Source organism: Perognathus longimembris, chromosome 2 (genome assembly GCF_023159225.1).
Source record: "Perognathus longimembris pacificus isolate PPM17 chromosome 2, ASM2315922v1, whole genome shotgun sequence".
Classification (NCBI taxonomy): Eukaryota; Metazoa; Chordata; class Mammalia; order Rodentia; family Heteromyidae; genus Perognathus; species Perognathus longimembris.
Genome location: NC_063162.1, coordinates 113203881 through 113223936, shown reverse-complemented (window position 1 = coordinate 113223936; position 20056 = coordinate 113203881). Strand labels below are relative to the sequence as shown.

Here is a 20056-nt window from a genome sequence, read left to right as displayed (position 1 = left end):
CCAAATAAGCATTACATTGTATCATTTAATGTAGTTTTGTATTTTAGAAGCCATAAAAAATCACAGGCAACTACTTGATATGCTGTGATCTAGAAGATTTTATTAGGAATACTCTTTCCAAGTATTTATATACTGAATAAAAAAATATTACTAGCCAGGCTCTGGCAGCTCACGTTTGTAATTTGAGATCTGAGGATCATGGTTCAAAGCCAGATGGGGAATTAAAGTCCCTGTGAGCCTCTTATCTCAAATTAACTACTAAAAAACAGAAGTGGTGCTGTGTGTGGCTCAATGTGGTAGAGCACCAGCCTTGAGCTGAAGAGCTCAAAGACAGTACCCAGGCCCAGACTTCAAGCCCAATGACCAATCCAAAAAAAAAAAAAAAAAAAAAAAGAAAGAAAAAAGAATACAGTAAGAAGAGAAGAAAATGCAAGACAGAGGACAGAGAATATTGTAAAGAAAGTGGTGGAGAAAAAAATAACAGATGAAGAGAATGTGAACGGGTAACTTCAGAGGTAGAACATAGATGTTATACAATTTAAAGGAAAAAAGGTTTTATGATAAAGGGAATAGTTAACTGATATGGGGGGCTGAGATGGGGAGTAACTTAAAGATGAAGTGCAATATTTACTTTGCTTGCAAATTGTTGATATTCTTCTAAAAATTATCTTTGGAAGAGTAGTGAGGAACAGAAGATTGACTAAAGAAGTTGACTGCTTGTATACAAGCAGTTTAGAGAAGTTTAGTAACAAAGCAGAACAGCAAAATGAGTAGTAGTAGAGGGGATATGGAATCAGTGGAACTCATTAATTTTTGAGGTAGGAGATACCAATGTACATTCCACATGGCAGGTCCTATAGTAAGAAAGATGTTGATGAGACAAATAGAAACACGTAAACTAGGGAAACAAATCAACAGGGGATAAGTAAATGGTCTTTTACATCAAGAAAATATTCCGCCACAATCAAAAGAAACCAAGAGAATATAATTAAGATTTTTGGGAGGATGAATATAATTAATGCATATATTTATGTTATTTATGTTCAATCTTCTAAGTGAAATATAAATCCAGTGAAGATTTAGTGAAGAATGAGGGGAGGAAAGCAGGCTATTGGAGAGGCTTGCTGAGAAAGGATATGGTATAGTACATCTACTATACTGCAGTGGAAAGCAGGAAGACTATAGGAACTAAGTAGGATTTGTGGGAACTTCTTTTTTTTTTTTTTTTTTTGGCCAGTCCTGGGCCTTGGACTCAGGGCCTGAGCACTGTCCCTGGCTTCTTCCCGCTCAAGGCTAGCACTCTGCCACTTGAGCCACAGCGCCGCTTCTGGCCGTTTTCTGTATATGTGGTGCTGGGGAATCGAACCTAGGGCCTCGTGTATCCGAGGCAGGCACTCTTGCCACTAGGCTATATCCCCAGCCCCTTGTGGGAACTTCTTAATGCTAACTGATGTTTATGATCTTGAGACTGAAGACTGTTCCAGACATGTATCTCATATAACACCAAATGATCCAAGTTCTAACTTAAACATTCATCATCACATACATTTCACGCTATCATGTTCTTTTATTTTATGTTCTATAATAGACTTCTTTGTACAAAGTATACTCATATATTGGATCCTTACTTTGTATAAAGAACTGTTTAAAAACTTTATCTAACAATGAGCTATCAGGTTTAAACCTCAGCACCCTATGAGATGTGTTCAGTAATCATCATATTATGTAAGAAAAAACCTCATACCCAGAAAAGATTTGGTTCAGTGGTAGAAAATTGAGTTGGAATTCAAACCTATATCAATCCAATCCAGAATCAAATGATCTTTATACAGCCTGGTTTGGTCCTATGTAAATGATAATAAATTTCTCCAGAAACATTTATGACTGATGTAACTAAAACTTAAATGCTTGACGAACACAAATACAAGCAAATAGCTATAAATTAGCCCTTGTTGAATGAAAAGTATCAAAATATTTCTTACACTTATTTTAAAAATAATTTGGCAAAAATATACAGGACCTTTATATTACCATGAAAAATATACAAGTTTGGGTGTGTTAAAATGGATAGTTTTAAACTTTTGGTAGAAGTAAAAAATGTTCATTTGGGTAAGTATTTGAAATGTGACAAGATCATAAAACCCTATAATTCAACACTACAATTACACTCCTGAGATGTGTGCCAAGTTCATGATTCTATAAAGTAAAAGAAATGTGCACATTATTTCACATTGTATGTGTGTGTTACTAGACTTTGCTAGTCAAGCACTCTACTACTTGATCCATACCTACAGTCCTATTTATCTGCTTAATTTTGAGATAGATTTTTACTCTTTTGCTCAGGCCAGCTTGGACTGTGATCTTCTTATTTATACTTTCAACAGTCACCAGGACAACAGGTGTGCAGCGATACATCCAGATCATTCTAAAGAGATGGACACTTTTTTACTTTTTTGTCTCTACTGGCTTAGAATCACAATCTTCCCAATATAAGTTTCTCATATAACTGGGATGACCACACAGCTGAGATGACAGGTGTCTATCACTATGCTCAGCTATCAGTTGACATGGGGTCTTGTGAACTTTTTGCCCAAAGTTACCTTTAACCATTATCCTATCATTTCAGCCACCATTGGACAATGGACTCCATTGGACAATGGAGTCCAATCTTATTCATCTAGTCAAACAAGCAACCTAAGTATTGTCTCTATTACAATTTTAGAATATTGTAAAGCCAAAAAGTATTTATGAGAGTGTTGTAATAATGTAAAATGCTTAATATTATAATGAGAAGTTGGATGAGAAGTAGGATGTAGGGGTGACACTGTCCAAAAGGAAACATTCTCTTTGCCTGATTTTATGTAACTGCAATGTGGGATATGTAATAAAAGAAACAGTACAATACGATCATCATTGTAAGAATGTGTTCAGAAAAGAAGACTGAGGGGCTGGGAATATGGCCTAGTGGCAAGAGTGCTTGCCTTGTATACTTGAAGCCCTGGGTTCGATTCCCCAGCACCACATATATGGAAAACGGCCAGAAGGGGCGCTGTGGCTCAGGTGGCAGAGTGCAGGTGGCAGAGTGCTAGCCTTGAGCGGGAAGAAGCCAGGGACAGTGCTCAGGCCCTGAGTCCAAGGCCCAGGACTGGCCAAAAAAAAAAAAAAAAAAAAAAAAGAAGAAGAAGACTGAAAGGTAATATATCAGATTTAACAATGGCTATTTTTAGGTGATGGATTAAAGAGGATTATTTTCTACCTGAATTAGATCTTTGGCATTCCTTGAATTTTCTACATATAAGGGATAAAATTGTAAATAACATTTTAAAACAAATAAAAAGCAACCCAATATAAGCAGAGAAAACTTCATACAAACAAGAATACATATTAGAATAGAGGCTAAATGGGAAATTTTAATTTTTCTTGCAGAATCTCCTGTTGCAAAATGAGAGGCAATATCTGTCACTTTCCATTTTTCCTGGTGCTTGTCTACCAATGTGAATACACTCTCCCTAAAAGCAGCAACAACAAACAAATAATACTCAAAACTCAGGCTTCTAGGTTTTTTCACATCCTGCCAAATATCACTAAGGCATTACATATCCTGATTTAAAAAAATAATAAGCTCTTATATGTGCAAGCTACAAATATTAAACTTTTAGGAGTAGAAAGTAGAATGATAGGTACCAGGGACCAGCTACAGCTCCTGGTCAGCCATAAAATTACATGGTTATATATTAGACTTGGCCCGACTGTACATTCGAATATGTAAGTGCTCTGAGAATGTTAAGGTAGGTAAAGCTAAACATGGTGTTTGGTCGGTTTCAACTAACAGTATTTTCAATTTACTAAGGGATTATTGAGAGATAGCCCCATCATACATGTAGGAGCAACTGTACATGCTATGTTTCTACCTATGATATGCTTATGATAAAGCTGAATTTACAAACTGGTCACAGTAAGAAATTAAGAACAATGGTAAAAATAGAACGGTTAGAAACACCAAGTATAAAAACTTATTTAAAGCATATGAACAGTTTAATTCTAGAATTTTTCAGGTAATCAGTAACTCAAACTGTGGAAAACAAATTCATGTATATTAGAGGATTAACTAAATATAAACGGAGCAAATTCAGATTCTTTGGCTCTTAAAAACACTTGGCAACATCCATCTACTTTAGAAATGAGACATGTTTATCAACTTATATTAACTCTGTGACAGTTCAGCAAGTTACAAAGTTTCAGTTCTCCTCTTGTAAAATATTGTGAAAATTAGCATTTCACTAGAATGCAACTTTTTTTTTTTGGCCAGTCCTGGGCCTTGGACTCAGGGCCTGAGCACTGTCCCTGGCTTCTTTTTGCTCAAGGCTAACACTCTGCCACTCGAGCCACAGTGCCCCTTCTGGCCATTTTCTGTATATGTGGTGCTGGGGAATTGAACCCAGGGCCTCATGTATAGGAGGCAAACACTCTTGCCACTAGGCCATATCTGCAGCTCCTGGAATGCAACTTTTACATTAGAAAATAAATCCTGTGATAAATCTTGTGGTGTAATTACAGTTACGTGTTTCCATAAAATTAATTTTATCTTTGTATTTTCTATAATTGTTACATCACATTTGTCCATATTTATTATTTTGAATTTTTACCACATAGTTCAAAATACAAACACAGTTTCAATTTTAAAATATCTAATTATTTTTTAAGAGATAGGTAAAGAGAAATTAAAACTTTGAGCAAATTCAGAGTTTATATGAATTCTCATTTGTAGTTCTTCCTAGGAAACAATCTTCCCAACTCTGACTGTCTCCTAGTAATACTAAAATCCCCAAAACAATTTCTTCAAGTTTTTTTTTCTTTCTCAGTTGATCTCCAAGATATCTTCTATGTCGGCAAAAGATCACATATGTCTTTCATGTTCTTGAGGCATAGTCAGATAAAGCTTATTGTAAGAAAGCTTATTGTATTTTTGTTCTCCACCCATAGAGATCCTTGGATTTTCACAGTTCAATGGCTCCCAAGTTGCCTGCCTTAGATCACGAAGCTCCTCCTTCTGCACTGGAGGAAACATTTCTTCCACTATTTTGGGTAGTATCAGTGCTATTTGTCTGTGAAGTCAGACAGAATAAGCAGTACATTTGTGTTCAGACTCTCAAAATACCTACAGGATTGGAATCATTTTTCTCTCTAAGCACTTCCCTCAACAATCATCCAGATAAAAGGTAAAGTACAAGTACTTTTCTCCAATACTTTGTTTTGTATTTTGCAAATCTAATCTTTCAAACTTTTTTTCTTTGACTAGAGCTTTGTATACAAATTATGTACAACTTTAAAAAGTTCACTTACTTTTGAATAAAAATGATAATATCAATAGTAAGAAGAAAAAATTTGTTTTTTCCACAGTTTTAGTTAACATCTAAGGTGAAAATTCTGAAACAACTCCCTATTTACTTCATTTCATGGAAATTTCAAGCCCTTATATTTGTATCTTAATGCTGTTGTCAACATAATGTGCATATGTGTGTATGTACATATATGTGCACTAAGCTACATTTCTGTTTGAACAGAGAATACTTATATATTATTACAAGAATGTTTTTAGTTCATAGACTTAAGGAGCTGAATCATTTCCTTTTTGTCAAAAAGCACAGCTAACACTTAAGAACAAGGAAAAAACACGTCCCATTAAATATGTAAACTAGTTGTTCTATAAATAATCTATTCAATAATTATTTCTACTCCACCCAATCATTTAAACTAAGGAACAGACTAACAATTTAATAGTTTTAATTTCTGTTTACAAAAAAATGCAATACTCTAAGTGCGAAAGGGATGATTATTGTTTGAAACTGATTTAATTTCATTAATTTAGAATTTGTATGTTTCATCTCCCACTTTCTGATTCTGTGTTCTTCTTTTATTTCCAAAATTTTACTATCTCCAATGTTTATCTTGCATAATTAAATTTGCTGACTAGTGAAAAGAAATATTTCATTTTATAAGGTTAACTTAAAATGTTTAAGAGTTTATAATAACAAATATATAGTAGGTACACTTTACACAGATACTTTTAAAGGCTAAACATTTTACTATTCTGGTCAAATTTACTACTGTGCCAATTTTATTTTTTGTATCTCTCAAAGTAAAAGTTGACTTCTTTTTATCTGTAAAGATACAGGAATGTAAGTAAAGTTACTGCAGTCTGTACTAATAAACTAAAAGAATATTTCATTACAAAATGACCACATCTTCTCAAAATCCACAATTGTCAGGACTTGGAAGATAAGGTTCTATATATGTGAATACTTTGTGCCTAATTTTCTCTATCAAATCTACTAGTTACCACTAGTGTTAAGGTATAAATAAATATGGTATTTTAGAAGTAACTTCCTGTCCAATAGAATTTTCAGTGAGGAAGAAAATGTTCTTTTTCTGTGTTTTCCATTATCAGCATGTGGTTATTGAGAACCTGAAATGTAAGACAGCAATTAAAGAACTATGTTTGGAACTTTATGTAATTTAGTTAATATAGTGACTGGTAGTAAGTGGCAGAATACAGTATGTGACTAAGATAATGACATTATTAAATGTTTTCATTAACGAATATTTTTGATATGGGGAAAGTGATATCTTTAATAGCAACAAATATAGATCATTAGACCAGACCTAAATATATGACTTCTTTTTCCTAATATTAACTTTGCTACCATCATAAAAAATTAAAAGGTTTTATTTTTCACATAGCAAAGTATGCCATCTCTTAAATCTGTATAATCAAAGAAAAACAGTATTGCTATAGACTAGCCTAAAAAGACAAGCCATCATCAATTATATACAGACTGGAAAAGTAGTTGATTCATTTAGGTTCTTCACAAGCAAATAAAAAAGTCTACTGGGATGAAGCTTCAAGTGTTGAGTGATTTTTAAAAATCAAGTGTTCTAGGTAAGATATGCATCTTTTACATAAAACTATACAGATGTATGTTTGGCTGACAAATAACACTTTACTAAGAAGTCAACCGAACTAGCTGAGTCATAAGAAACATGGAAATATAAAAGTTGAGACTCCAGAAACCCTTTATTTTAATCTTTACATGATTTTTTAAACCAAATACTAAGAAAATTAGAGGGCTTTAAAACCTGGTTGTTTTGAAGTCTCTCAGAGCCGTAGAGATGTATTCAGATAAATGCTTTTCCATAAGTGCTACTCTAATCCAGGCTCTACCCTAAAAGAAAGAAGAAACAATCAAATATGAAAGCAATTAAATATTTTGTTCCTATGCCACCAAAAACATAAGCATCTTAACAAATGAAGAACAATACACTCAAAACACGTTTATTAAAGACTAAGAAAAAATATCTAGGTAGATAAAAATAAATTTGATTATATAAATATATATTTTTTTCTTTCTCAGAAGTTACAGGGTACAACATATCAAAGTGTCCTCCAATAGGGCAAAATAGTAATATTGACTTCCTTGGCTTAAGACTTACTTTAAATCATATAATATAATGATGAGATAAAACTCTACTTCTATACTCTTAGGTGAACATACTATCACTAACAAACATTCAACCACCATTAATTTAAGAGAATTTTCCATTCTATCCTTCCAGAAGGAGGTGTTTTTTCCCCCTGAATAATTATTTATTTATTGTCAAAGTGATGTACAGTGGGGTTACAGTTTCATGCAAAGGAAGTGGGTTAATTTCTTGTACAATTTGTTACCTCCTCCCTCATTTCCCCCTCTCCCCCCTCCCCTTTTCCCTTTCCTCCCATGAGTTGTGCAGATGGTTTACACCAAATGGTTTTGTAAGTATTGCTTTTGGAGTCATTTGTCTTTTTATCCTTTGTCTTTCGATTTTGATATTCCCTTTCCCTTCCCTAGTTCTAATACAAGTACATACAGTATCCAGGGTACTCAGATGAGATCAGTGATAGTGCAGGAACAACCACAGGAAGGGGATACAAGAGGATCAACAACAACAAAGAAAAGCTACTGTTGAAAATAATTACAACAGTGATATAACAGTCGTTTCCATAACATGAAGTTCATTTCATTTAGCATCATCTTATGTGTTCATAGGGTATAGCTATTGGGTTCTTGTGATCTTCTGCTGTGACTGGCCTAAACCTGTACTAATTATTCTCTGTGAGGACATGGACTCAGAGGAAAGTTCTATACCGCTGATTATGAGCCAATTGCATGTTTAGTTGTGTGGCCAAATCATGAATTTTTAAATTTGGAGAGCCAAATTCAAATCTATTAACAAGTATTTAAATTATAAAAAAGAACAAAGGGTTAAGGTATACCTCAGTGATTAGAATACATGAATTTGTAAATAATGAGTATTGTTTTAAAAAAAAATCTGTAGCACTTCCAGGCTTCTTTCCTTCAGATATTTATTTACCTGTCAGGCATTCAGAGTAACCAAATATTACCAAACATCATTTAGAGCATAACTTTTGGCTTTATTTTTGTGAGGTATTGGACTTTGGAACTGCCTATAACTTATGAGCTTATGTGAAACCTGGAATATTTACAGTACTTTCTATCTTATTTTCCCTCATATTCTCACCTCCATCTCTCCAGAAGAAGGCTGTGACATCTTTAATCAGCTATTTTACTCTTATCTATGGCTTTCAGCTTTGTTTATGGCACTTAAACTCTGATATAGAAAATGATAAATTAAAAACTACCTCAAAGGAAAACTGTATGTATATCTTCAATCATGCTTGTTTAAAATTCTTTCTTTTAAATTGTGGTTTCACTGGCAACTCCAAGGTAGAAAAACACAAAAACAGTACAGGGCTCAAACCTTGAGGAAAAGATGGGTGTGGCAGCACATTTGTATATTCCTGAGGCTGAGATGGAAAGAATCATACTTCCAGGCCAGAATGGGAAAAAATTCAAGAGATCCCACTCCCAACAGAAAAAAAAAAGGTGGTAGAGTAGCATGCTTACCTATTTTCTCAACTATGGCACAAATAGTAAATAAGAGAAATTAGGTCCAAATGATCCTGAGCAAAAAAAGAAGGAGGAGGAGGGGGGAGGAGGGGAGAGGGGAAGGGGGAAGAGGAAGGGGAAGGGGAAGGGGAAGGGGAAGGGGAAGGGGAAGGGGAAGGGGAAGGGGAAGGGGAAGGGGAAGAGATTTTGTCTCAAAAATGGCCAGTGCAGGAATGGTGCTATAGCTGAAAGTGGTAGAGCACTAGCTTTGAGCAAAAGAGCTCAGGGATAATGCCCAGGCCACAACCAACAAGAGAGAAAAGAAAGTGAAAGAAATAAAGAAGAAAGGAAGGGAGGGAGGGAGGAAGGGAGGGAGAGAAGAAGGGAAGAAGGAAATTCCTACCTAGCAAGCAGGAAGCTCTGAGTTCTAATTCCTCTATTGCCAAGAGAAAATACAAAGGAAAAAAAAAAAGATTTCTCCAACTTGAAACCAGTGGAAATACTAAGGAAACTTATGAGAAACACAAAATGAGTAACAGTACTAACTAACAACTCAATTAGGAGTGGCTTTAGTTAGAATTTATATAATAAATTAACTAATAATTAGCCCAAGGGCATGGAGAAGATTCACAGGAGCTTAGAAAAGAGTGAACTAAATTGCTTGAAAGGAAATTGATTTTCTAAGAGTGCAACATATAATCTGAAACCTAAATAAGTGTATGTATAGAAATCTCATGTCTAAAAATGCTATTATGGAAACACTGCAAGTATAACAAGATGGAAATGCAGTAAATACGGTCTTCAGTTTCAGTATTCTATTTAGTTATTAGGTTATGTTTAGGGCTTAGGAAATAGGCTTAACTTGTGACAGCCTGAGCAAAGAAAGGAAAGCCCCTGTATTTCATTTATTTTTACCTTTGGGGAAACTAAGCATCAGATCTCCTATGATAAGAAGTTTCCAAAGTATAATCTAAGTGGCACAATGGTATCAGGACACAAATAATCCAAATTCAGTCAAATGAACTTAATCTTTTGGTGGGGCTCACACTGGGACTTGAACTCAGGGTCTTCATGCTTTCACTTTGCTTTTTCAAAAGGCCAGCACTCTGCCATTTGGACCATGCCTTCAGTTCCCAATTCAACATAATGTATTGAATGGGGGTTGGGATGTAATTCAGTGGAAAAGCACTTTCCCTGTGCACATATGCACAGAGGTCCACAGTTCAATCACACACACACACACACACACACACACACACACACACACACACACACAGAGTTAAGGAATGCTTCTAGGATGATTGTAGAGTTGTAGGAAATGTAGGAAGATTAAAGTCTGACGCTGGCCTGGGCAAAAAGTGCAAGACCCAATCTGAAAGGTGGAGCTTCTCTCTCAGTAGTGGGTCTTGTCGCCCCGAATTTACCCCCAGTTCAAACAACAACAACAAAATGTTGCCATCTCAAATTAGTCAGTATCCCATTGTACATCTATGTCTTCCATTGGTTAAAGTTTAAACTATTATCTGCATAAGACTAAAAGTGTAATCACAGAGAATCTGTCCCTTTATATAATATTAAAAATGATGCTGTTTTGGTAACAAGTACACTGAGTTGTACATGGCTTATCAGATAATTTTGGTGCTTCAGTGTGGAATATTTTTCACATGTTTCAAGGCAGGATGAGAGTGCTACAAATGCTAGTGGTCTTTCAAGACTGCCACTGAAAGCCTCAATAAACCACTAACTGATACATTTATTTAATTCTTTCAATCTGACAGTTAGCAGGTATGACTGAATACTTTGCTCTTCTTACAATGAATAAAAACAGATCTAATTTCTTGCCCACAGATTTTTCTCAGCATAACCTGAATATGCTAACTGGAATATGCTTAAGGCCTGAGCAAAATAAAGATAAAAAAGATAAAAAGATTGGAACAAGATTTTTCTGTGACATTTAGACACTCAGCACCAGTTCTTTAGAGAATAAACAGTAGCTCTGTTGGGTATCATCCTGTTGTGCTAAGACTGGTCCCAGGAGTCTTATTAAGATAGCTGAGAAGCTAGGGTTTGAGTTTCTTTGGTCCACCCAGGTCAAAATGCCACATTCTAATGTTAGCTGATTTCTCAGTTGCTTTTTGTATTTTGAGTATATACTAGTTTTATAAATACATTCTCTTTATTGAGCACATTTAGAATGTGTTTCTCAGACTTATTTATCCTACTGTAAAAAATGTGAAAGTTTATGTTCTATAATTTTTTCTTATGAAAATCTATAAACATTTAATTCATTCTGATTGCAACTAATTTTTTAATCAGAACCTAAATAAACCAAGATATTATTTCCTTAAATTGTAAGGAAAAAACCAAAAGCAACACTGATACAAACTCAACCTAAACACAATTATTTTATAATTGTACAGTAATTAGCTAAGTTGTATCTTATTCTTATATACATATATGCATATATATGTAAATATACAAATGGAGGTATTTATTTTCAACTTAATTACAATCTAGAAAACTATTAATAAAATTTCTAAACTAAAACTCATATAGCTAATATCAATAGCTCAGACATTTACAATCCTAAACATTAAGTACCCTAAAAGACCTTTAATTTAGGTTAGACCATCAATATTTATTGTATTTATAAACCAAACTAAAAAATTAGAATATTAATAATTAAAAATAACAACCCATTACATATCGACATAAAACCATAGCTTTAAGAAAAAATTCTTAAACAAAAATAGTAATAAAAATGACTATTTTTTTTTCAAGTTTTCAATTTCTGTCTTAATAAAAGTGAATTAGGCTGGGTGTTAGTGGCGTATGCCTATAATCCTAGCTACTCAGGAGGTTGGACTGAAGGACTTTGGCTTGAAGCCAACTTGGAATAGTCTTCAAGACTCCATCTCCAATTAACCAGCAAAATGTCAAAATGGAGGCATTGTTCAAGTGGTACTAAATAGCTATGAGCAAAAAAGCCAAGTAAGATCACAAGGCTATGAGCTCAAGTCCCAGTATCAGAACACATACACATTTACACACAGATGCAGAAACCTACATATCTCCTGCATTCAGCTGCTACTGTCTTAAGTGTATGTGGAAAAATCTTGTCTCATACATACATACCATAGGGGGTGGGGGATCTCTTTTAATAGCTTTACAGATAATTGTGATATTCTCCCATGACTCTAGATTAAAACTCAGTAAATGTTATTTGGAACGTGGAGTATATAACAAAATCAACAAACTTTTAATACAGTATTACATTAAATCTACTGGCAAACCTTGAACTTTGAAATATTCACTTACTTATTTGTGATTTTGTAAGTTTATGAACTGATCATTTGGTAGATATAAAACAGGCCTGTCAATTTTAACAATTTCATTAAACAATTAAAATATATCTTTTCTAATTATAAACAGTATTGTTATCAGAAAAGCTTTAACTGGGAGTTCTGGATGGGCATTTATACCAAGCTACCAATAGCTAGTTTCCCTGGTACCCTACTCTTACTTTCAAATAAACTTTGCCTCTGCTCTTCACAGCCCACCCCCCATAACATAATACGTTTTTACTAACAATTAAAGTAGTAAACACAGTTATTCTAAAGTTTAATTTCTTCTTAAAAGCTTTAATTTTAAAACAAGTACAAAGAAGGACAACTATATCACAAGCTTCAATGTTAAAAACCAACTAGGTCCATACTTGATTTTCCTGTACTGGAATGATGCGCTACCTCATTTTACTATCTCTTCCCCCCTTCATGTTCCTGTTCCATTTCTGGTGATTGACACTGAACTTCCATATGTTATTTATTTGTTTTTATTATAACTCTTTTTTTCCTGTATTAAAATTCATGTATTTGTTTCTACCACTTAAAGTGAGGGTTTAAAGGGAGAAAATTCTATTTGCTTCATTCATCAATAGAGCTTCAGTGGTCCAGCACCACACCGTTGGAACTCAAGAAGTATTTTTTGAGGGGGTAGGGGTTGGTCCTGGGGCTTGAACTCAGGGTCTGGGCTCTGTTCCTGAGCCCCTCTATGCTCAAATGTCACTTCCGGCCTTTTCTGTTTATGTGGTGCTGAGGTATCAAACCCAGGGCTTCATGCATGCTACACAAGTACTCTACCACTAAACCACATTCCAAACCCCTCTCTAGAAGTATTTTTTATTGATTGATTTTAATGAAATTATTTTTAACTGTCTTCCAATACAAACATATACACTATTTTTAAATGTTACCTATTTTTGACTAAACTAGGTGATAGATTGGAGGTATAAGTTACATTGTTACAAGGCTAGAGTTACAGTAATAAAAAAATAAATGGGGTCTGTTTTTTAAAAAAGCTTTAATTTTAGTATTGGCAATAAATACTGTTAACTGTTTCCTGAAGTGACTGTTTCAGCAAAGAAGCTTCTTTTTCTTTCAAAAGAATGTTTGCCAAATGCTCAATCTAAAAAGCTACATTCTGTGTTTCAGTAAAACAAAAAGGTAGGAGTTGGTGACTCATGCCTGTAATCCTAGCTACTCAAGAGGCTGAGACCTGAGGATTGCAGTTCAAAGCCAGCCCAGGTAGAAAAGTCTGTGAGATTCTTATCTCCAGTTAACCACCAGAAAACTGGAAGTAGCACTGTGGCTCAAAATGGTAGGGCACTAGCCTTGAGCAAAAGGAACTCAGGGAGAGTGCCCAGACCCTGAGTTCAAGCCCTAGTGCAGGTTAAGATTTAAACAACTGCATGAATGCCTTTCTTGGGGGAAACCATAATAATTCCGTTTCTTACAGAAATGTTTTGTGCATATTTTCCATTCTTTTTCTTTTCTTTTCTTTTTTTTTTTTAACAAGCTGACAAGCTAGGCTGAACTCACTATCCTCCTGCCTCCACCTTCCTATAATGCTAGATTATGGACATTGTCTGGCCATCTTTTTCTTTTATTTATAATATTAAAAAGACATATAAGCAAAAGCTGAGATCTAATAAAATCACTGTTTACTGCACATCATGAACATTGTAAAGTGAAGCTAATGTTTTTACTTTGTGTGTGTGGCAGAAAAAACTCAATGACTATCACTTTGATGCCAACCAACTTGAAATGAAGGCACCAACAGTGGTATTCACTGTTGCTTGGCTATTAGCAGTGCAATTGTTAACATAGTGAAATGAAAGGTAAGTAGCATGCTAGTATTGCATACACACACACACACACACACACACACACACACAGTTGAGGTTATAAAACTTTAAAGTAAAGGTCTTCTTTGGACAGCTATTTTCTCAAATCACTCAAGAAATTAAAGTAGGAAATATTTTCATTTTAGCTGAATAGGTTCATACCTTCCTGGTGCAACAATAAAGAAAAAACATTTTCTCCTCCATAAAGTGTGTATTAGTTCAAAAATGCTTATAATTACTGTAAACATGCTACATATTGTCAGTGTCTTACCTTAGCTCTAGAGGAGCTGACATTTTCCATATTTTCAATGCTGCAGATACAATTCTGTGAAACTTTCCGACAAGCCACTCTGATATAGTCCCAGAAGCTACGAGGACTTTCATAACCAAACCAGGTAACTTGACCTTCAGGAGATAAATTGTAATTAAAAAAATTTAAAACCAGATTCAAAAATGAAAGAACAATAAAATCATGAAAAAACAAAGAGTAACTCAGTGTTCTGTTGTGGAAAAAGCACTGCCCTACATATCCAAAAGCCCTAAGGCTACCCCGTTGTACCTTGCACTAATCATATTACTTTGAAACGCTGACTTAATGGGTCTGAATCACACTGCTTGTTTTCAACAATAATCAACAAAATCAAGCTAAAATAAATAAAAAGTAACTGGACTAAATATAGCTAAGTCTTATAGACAGGGAGAGGAAGCCTTCCTACGCAATAGTTACACATTCATTCAAGTGTCACCAGTTGAATTTTGAACACTTTTCTACTTTGAAAACAACAAAATGAGGGCAACTCTTTTTTCCCTCTTCATAGATATATTTCAAAATGAGATGTGCAATCTATTCTATAACAAAAGAAAATCAATTAACATCCCATATATACACTGATGTTTGATAATTTTCTATCCAACCACGCCCGTCTATAAAGATTTCCTCTGTAATTTACCTATTCTCATCTCGTCACTAACCCATGAAAAATTCTTTATAACTTTACCATCCCCATCTCTTGCATTTCAGTATTTATACATCTACTCATGACCAAATGTTTTACTGTATGTTCTACCAGTATCAATATTTCTATGCAGGACTCTCAAATGGGAACCATTTGGTTTATTTAGTACTTTTACATGGCACATTAGAGACATCTTACTACATTCTTCAGTTGCCTGAAGTGATGAGCTTTACCTAGGGAAACTGTTCAATCTTAATGTAGCAAGATACATTTTCTTTATTTTTTGTCAGTTGTGGGGCTTGAACAGTCAGGGCCTGGGTGCTGTTCCTGAGCTGCTTTGTACTTAAGGTTAGTGCTCTACAAACTGAGCCACAGCTCTACTTTCGGGTTTTTGAATGATTAACTGGAGGTAGCAGTCTCATAGGGGCTTTTCTGCCCAAGGAGGCTTTAAGCTGAGATCCTCAGATCTCAGCCTCCTGAGTAGCTAGGATTACAGGCATGAGTCAACAACATGTGGCTGTATTTTCATGTTTTAAATATATACTTGTCCATTCAGAATTATTTATTTATCCCAAAGCTTCCTTTTCCCAGTAATGACTTCTCTTCAAAGATATAAAAACTATTCTTATCTGAAAATACCATTTTAAGGCCAAGGTCTAGGATGTTACCTGAGTAGCTCCTAACCATGTCACAATAGACTGGATTGGCTTATAAAAATACTCAAACCTACCCATCCTGCAAACTAAATAATAAAAAATTCTCAGGAGACAAATCAGCCATAAGTGTTTTTGTTTTTTTAATCCCTCTGGTACTTCTACTGACATACTCATGGAACTCAGAGTGTTTAAACAGCCTCCCATTTCTATTTCCCTTTCTATTCTAGTAAGCCATGTTAGTCATATTATTGGCACATTGTGCTCATTTTTTTTTTCATTTTTGCAGAGCTAAGGATCAAACCTAGGACCTTAAGCATGCTAAGCATTACATCACCACTTAGCTACATCTCAATAACTTCTTACACTTATTTATTTTCTTCATCTAGGAGGCAGGGCTGGAATTTGAACTCAGGGCTCCCACCTGCTACGGAAGCTCAAATTCCACAGTTTGAGCCAAACATCCAGTGGTTTTTTTTTAGGTGTTTTTCACATAGAGTATGTTACTTTTTGCAAGAGGCCAGTCTTGGACAGAAATTTTTCCTTACTTGGCTAATTATTTCCTTAATGAGTTGTCTCACATATTAGGTGGTAAGATTACTAAAGGAGGGATTGTGTTTTATTTATCTTTCGGTAACTCCAAAACACTTTATGTCATGTTTGGCTCAAAGAAGACATTTAATAAATATTTGTTGAACAAATGAGTTGGTAAGTCAACATAAAAAACCACATGATTGTAATAAACATAACACTTGAATTCTAAGAAATACCAATAGTATCCATCTATAATTGCAGTTTTGATATAATAATCTCATTATCTGCATGCTACATTCCAAATGTAAAATATTTTAGACAAATATATTTCCATAGTATATAAAGAAAAGTATAAACCATTTATAAATACTCAAATAGCAGTATAATCAGCTTCTCTTTATAAATAAATACTATGTACAAATATAATTCTGTAAGGATATTTGTAATCTTTCTTCTTCCTCTTAATCTCTCTTCATCACTTTTCTTTCTCTCTCTGTTCTTTGAGGTTAAAAATTATCTCCATTTCAATTTCCTACTTCTAATACCAGTATACACGGAAAACAACTACAAAAGCAATATTTGCAAAACTGTTTTGTGTAAGTGAACTGAACACCTCAGGGGGGGAAAGGGAAAGTGGGAGGAGGGAGGGGGGGAAGGGACAAGGTAACAAACAGTACAAGAAATGTATGCAATGCCTAACGTATGAAACTGTAACCTCTCTGTACATCAGTTTGATAATAAAAATTTTTAAAAAATTATCTCCATATCTTTGTCTTTGGGACACTTTTCAAGTCATCAACATGTTAACCATCTGGAGGATGGATACAGAAAATAAAGGATATCTGGGAGATTAGAAACCTGAGTTTCTGAGCAAAGTAGATATGAATTTGATCAGTTTCTAGCTTGTGATAATGAAAAATGACTTAAAAACACTTTACCCATCTAATCTTCTTTTAGTTGAGAACACTGCTACTATCTACCTGATAGAACTTCTGAGAGGATTAGAATGAGAACCTGTATGTGCAGCAAATATATAGCCTAGTTCATATTGAATACTTTGTATATGCTAACTGTCACTAGTAAAGGAAAAAAAAAACAAGCTCCGTTACACCAAAAAAAAGAAAGAAAGAAAGAAAGAAAGATGCCAAGGTGTCTTTTCATTACTTGCTTAGAATTCAGAAAAATTTTAAACATTTGCTTCCTAATCATCATTTTCCCATACCCCTAATTTTACTCAAAGTATATATAGTCTAATCTAATTTTCCTTGCCTTCTATTATTTAAGATCATTCTATAGTTGCAAATGAGAGGTATAAGTACTAGACTTCCCATCAAGAAATGAAGTACTGACTGCTCAACATTCTACTTGCTGCCATCATCTCTGTTTGCAGATAAACATTTGGCCTGGTGTGAATGGAGTCCCTACCTAGACAACAGACACATAGCCTTTTGTACCCATTGAAAAAGAAAACAAGCAGAAGAAAGAAATGAAGTACTGCATAGTGGCACAGAACAAAGAATACCACAAGAATTCTTAGTGGACTTAAAATCTCTCTAAAAAGGCAATATGCAAAACAGAAGCCAAAGTAATCAAGGAAGAGCAACACTTTAGTAATCATTGTCCTCCACTGAAGGTGTGAACCCAGACAAGCAACTAGGGACATAAGCATGGATTGTCTATAACCAAGAAAAGTTTCTTTTTGTTTGTTTGTTTGTTTTTAAGAATTTCCTTTGTAAGGAAAGCACATGAGTCTAGCATTTTTGAATAGAGAAAGGTTTGACTAAAGAAAATAATTCATGAATTTTAAAGAACTGTCAAAAACAAACAAAAAGAAAGACGCCAATGACATTAAAACAGTGATTTAAAAAAAAACAAAAAACAAAAAACAATAAATTTAGGCTTGGACTGAACAGATGAGTGGGCTATAATCCCTGAGAACTTACTGCTGTGGATAGACTGTTCAATGTAAAAAGACTTTAACACAGCAATAATAGTAAGATTTCTAAGAAGCTGATAAGCTAATTTCTAAGCTGAGACTCTAATTCACAGGATGGCAATGCTCATGACTTGAGCCTTAAACAATCTAGTATTATTTTCACAATACTTATCAGCTTAGCAACTTAGACATGTCTGTCTTCCTTTCTGGTCCATGTGCATTTGACATTCCCAGAACAAGGTTTTAAAGTAAAGACAAGTCAGATAATCTCCTTTAAGACAAAATGGATTTCCTTTTTAGAGCTTTCAAACGAGTGCTTATGTAAATTGTCTACACCATCTCAATTTTTACTTAAACAATTAGTTTATGCATCTACAAAAAGAGTTCAGTTTAGCCAGGCACCAGTGATTCACACCTATAATCCTAGCTACTTGGGAGGTAAAGAGCAGGAAGATCACAGTTCGAGGCCAGCCTGGGGAGAAAAGTTTGGAAGATTTCTCTTCAACTGATTAAGCTGGCTGTGGCTGCCCTCATTAGTCATCTTAGCTATGACAGAAGCTGAAAATGGGCAGATCACAATCCAGGTGCATGTCCAGGTTGGAAGTGACACTCTCTCAAAAAATAATCAGCATGGAAAAGAGCAGGAGGTATGGTTCCAAAGTAGAGTGTCTGTCTAACAAGCACAATGCCTAAGTTCAAACCCCAGTACTACAAAAAAAAAAAAAAAATTCAATTGATTTAAGCATCATAGTTATTTCATAAGCATCATGGTTATTTCAAATAGCAGCATTCCATACCATTTCTATTTAAACACACATTAAGTGCTACTGGAAGTCTTTAACTAGTATTCAAAAGGAAAATTAAAATGCCATAGACGATTGTACACTAAAAATAAACACTGAAGGAATAAATAACCAATCTCACAAACTTTTCATTTTCTTTAAATAACAAACAAAAAGCAAATCAATAGCAAGGGACAGACTAATTTGTTCATTGGAAAAATTTTGCTACAAAGAAAAGATATATCATTATCAGAATTTTTTATACCTCTGGATAAGGGTAGGTATACATTTTCAATGAAAAGTATTCTTGAAAACTGACAGGTAAACAAGCTTTTGAAACCATATTGCCATCTCATCGATCCCACAGAAATTCATTATGGACACAGAAATAAGTGGTAAAAAATTTTAAGACTACACAACAGTGTGCTACTGGACCATTGGTAAGTCTTTCCTATTAAACAGCCTCTTTCTTGTTCACTATTTTAAAATGGTCTTTAGAATCCAAAATGTCTTCTAAAATTACTCTTCTACATTAGGTGAGACAGGAATTTACATCCCAAAATGGGTCTGTGTTTTGCTTTTATCTTATTTTGTGTCCATAATAAAAATCTTCTAAGAAAAAAAACCCCTAAACTTCTAAGGTAGTTTGTTGTTTTTGTTTTTTTTACTAAGCAGTGGGTAATGACACATCATCTTTTAATAGTAAAGTATAAATATAAATGAATATGTTAACTGGTTTCCTTTCTCCATCTTTTTAAAACTTGCTATGTATATAATACCTAACAGTCTAATACTGAAGTTCTATACTGTTATTTTTATTTTTCACCTGACAATACCAAAGACCATTTGCTACCCTGCAGCCACTATTCATGTAGACAATCAACCAAAGATAAGACAGTCCTACCAAATTTTAACGAGCCCCTCTAATAACACTATAAAACATAATGGGAACAAAGAAAATTGGTTACCTATGACTTTTTTGCTACTTCATTAACAGTTATATATTTAACTTTAAACTTTCTACTTTACATTTTTTAACAGCAGCACTAAAGTTCTTACTGCTAATTT

The 20056-nt window shown here is 34.3% G+C and overlaps 2 protein-coding genes across 5 annotated transcripts in view; one reads left to right on the top strand and one right to left on the bottom strand.

Moving 5' to 3' along the window:
* The window catches only part of Rundc3b (RUN domain containing 3B), a 94437-nt gene that overhangs the window by 36224 nt on the left and 38157 nt on the right, over positions 1 to 20056 (bottom strand). For all 4 annotated transcript variants that reach the window (XM_048339950.1, XM_048339952.1, XM_048339954.1 and 1 more), the window contains exons 3-4: positions 14399 to 14532; positions 7138 to 7223 (exon numbers count right to left, since the gene is read on the bottom strand). In XM_048339950.1, the coding sequence (XP_048195907.1) occupies positions 7138 to 7223; positions 14399 to 14532 (220 nt within the window). The remainder of the gene's footprint in view (positions 1 to 7137; positions 7224 to 14398; positions 14533 to 20056) is intronic.
* LOC125346970 (ATP-dependent translocase ABCB1-like) overlaps positions 4793 to 20056 on the top strand; it is a 323723-nt gene continuing 308459 nt past the window's right edge. The window contains exon 1 of the mRNA XM_048339947.1: positions 4793 to 5219. The gene's annotated coding sequence lies outside the window, so the exon portion shown is untranslated. The remainder of the gene's footprint in view (positions 5220 to 20056) is intronic.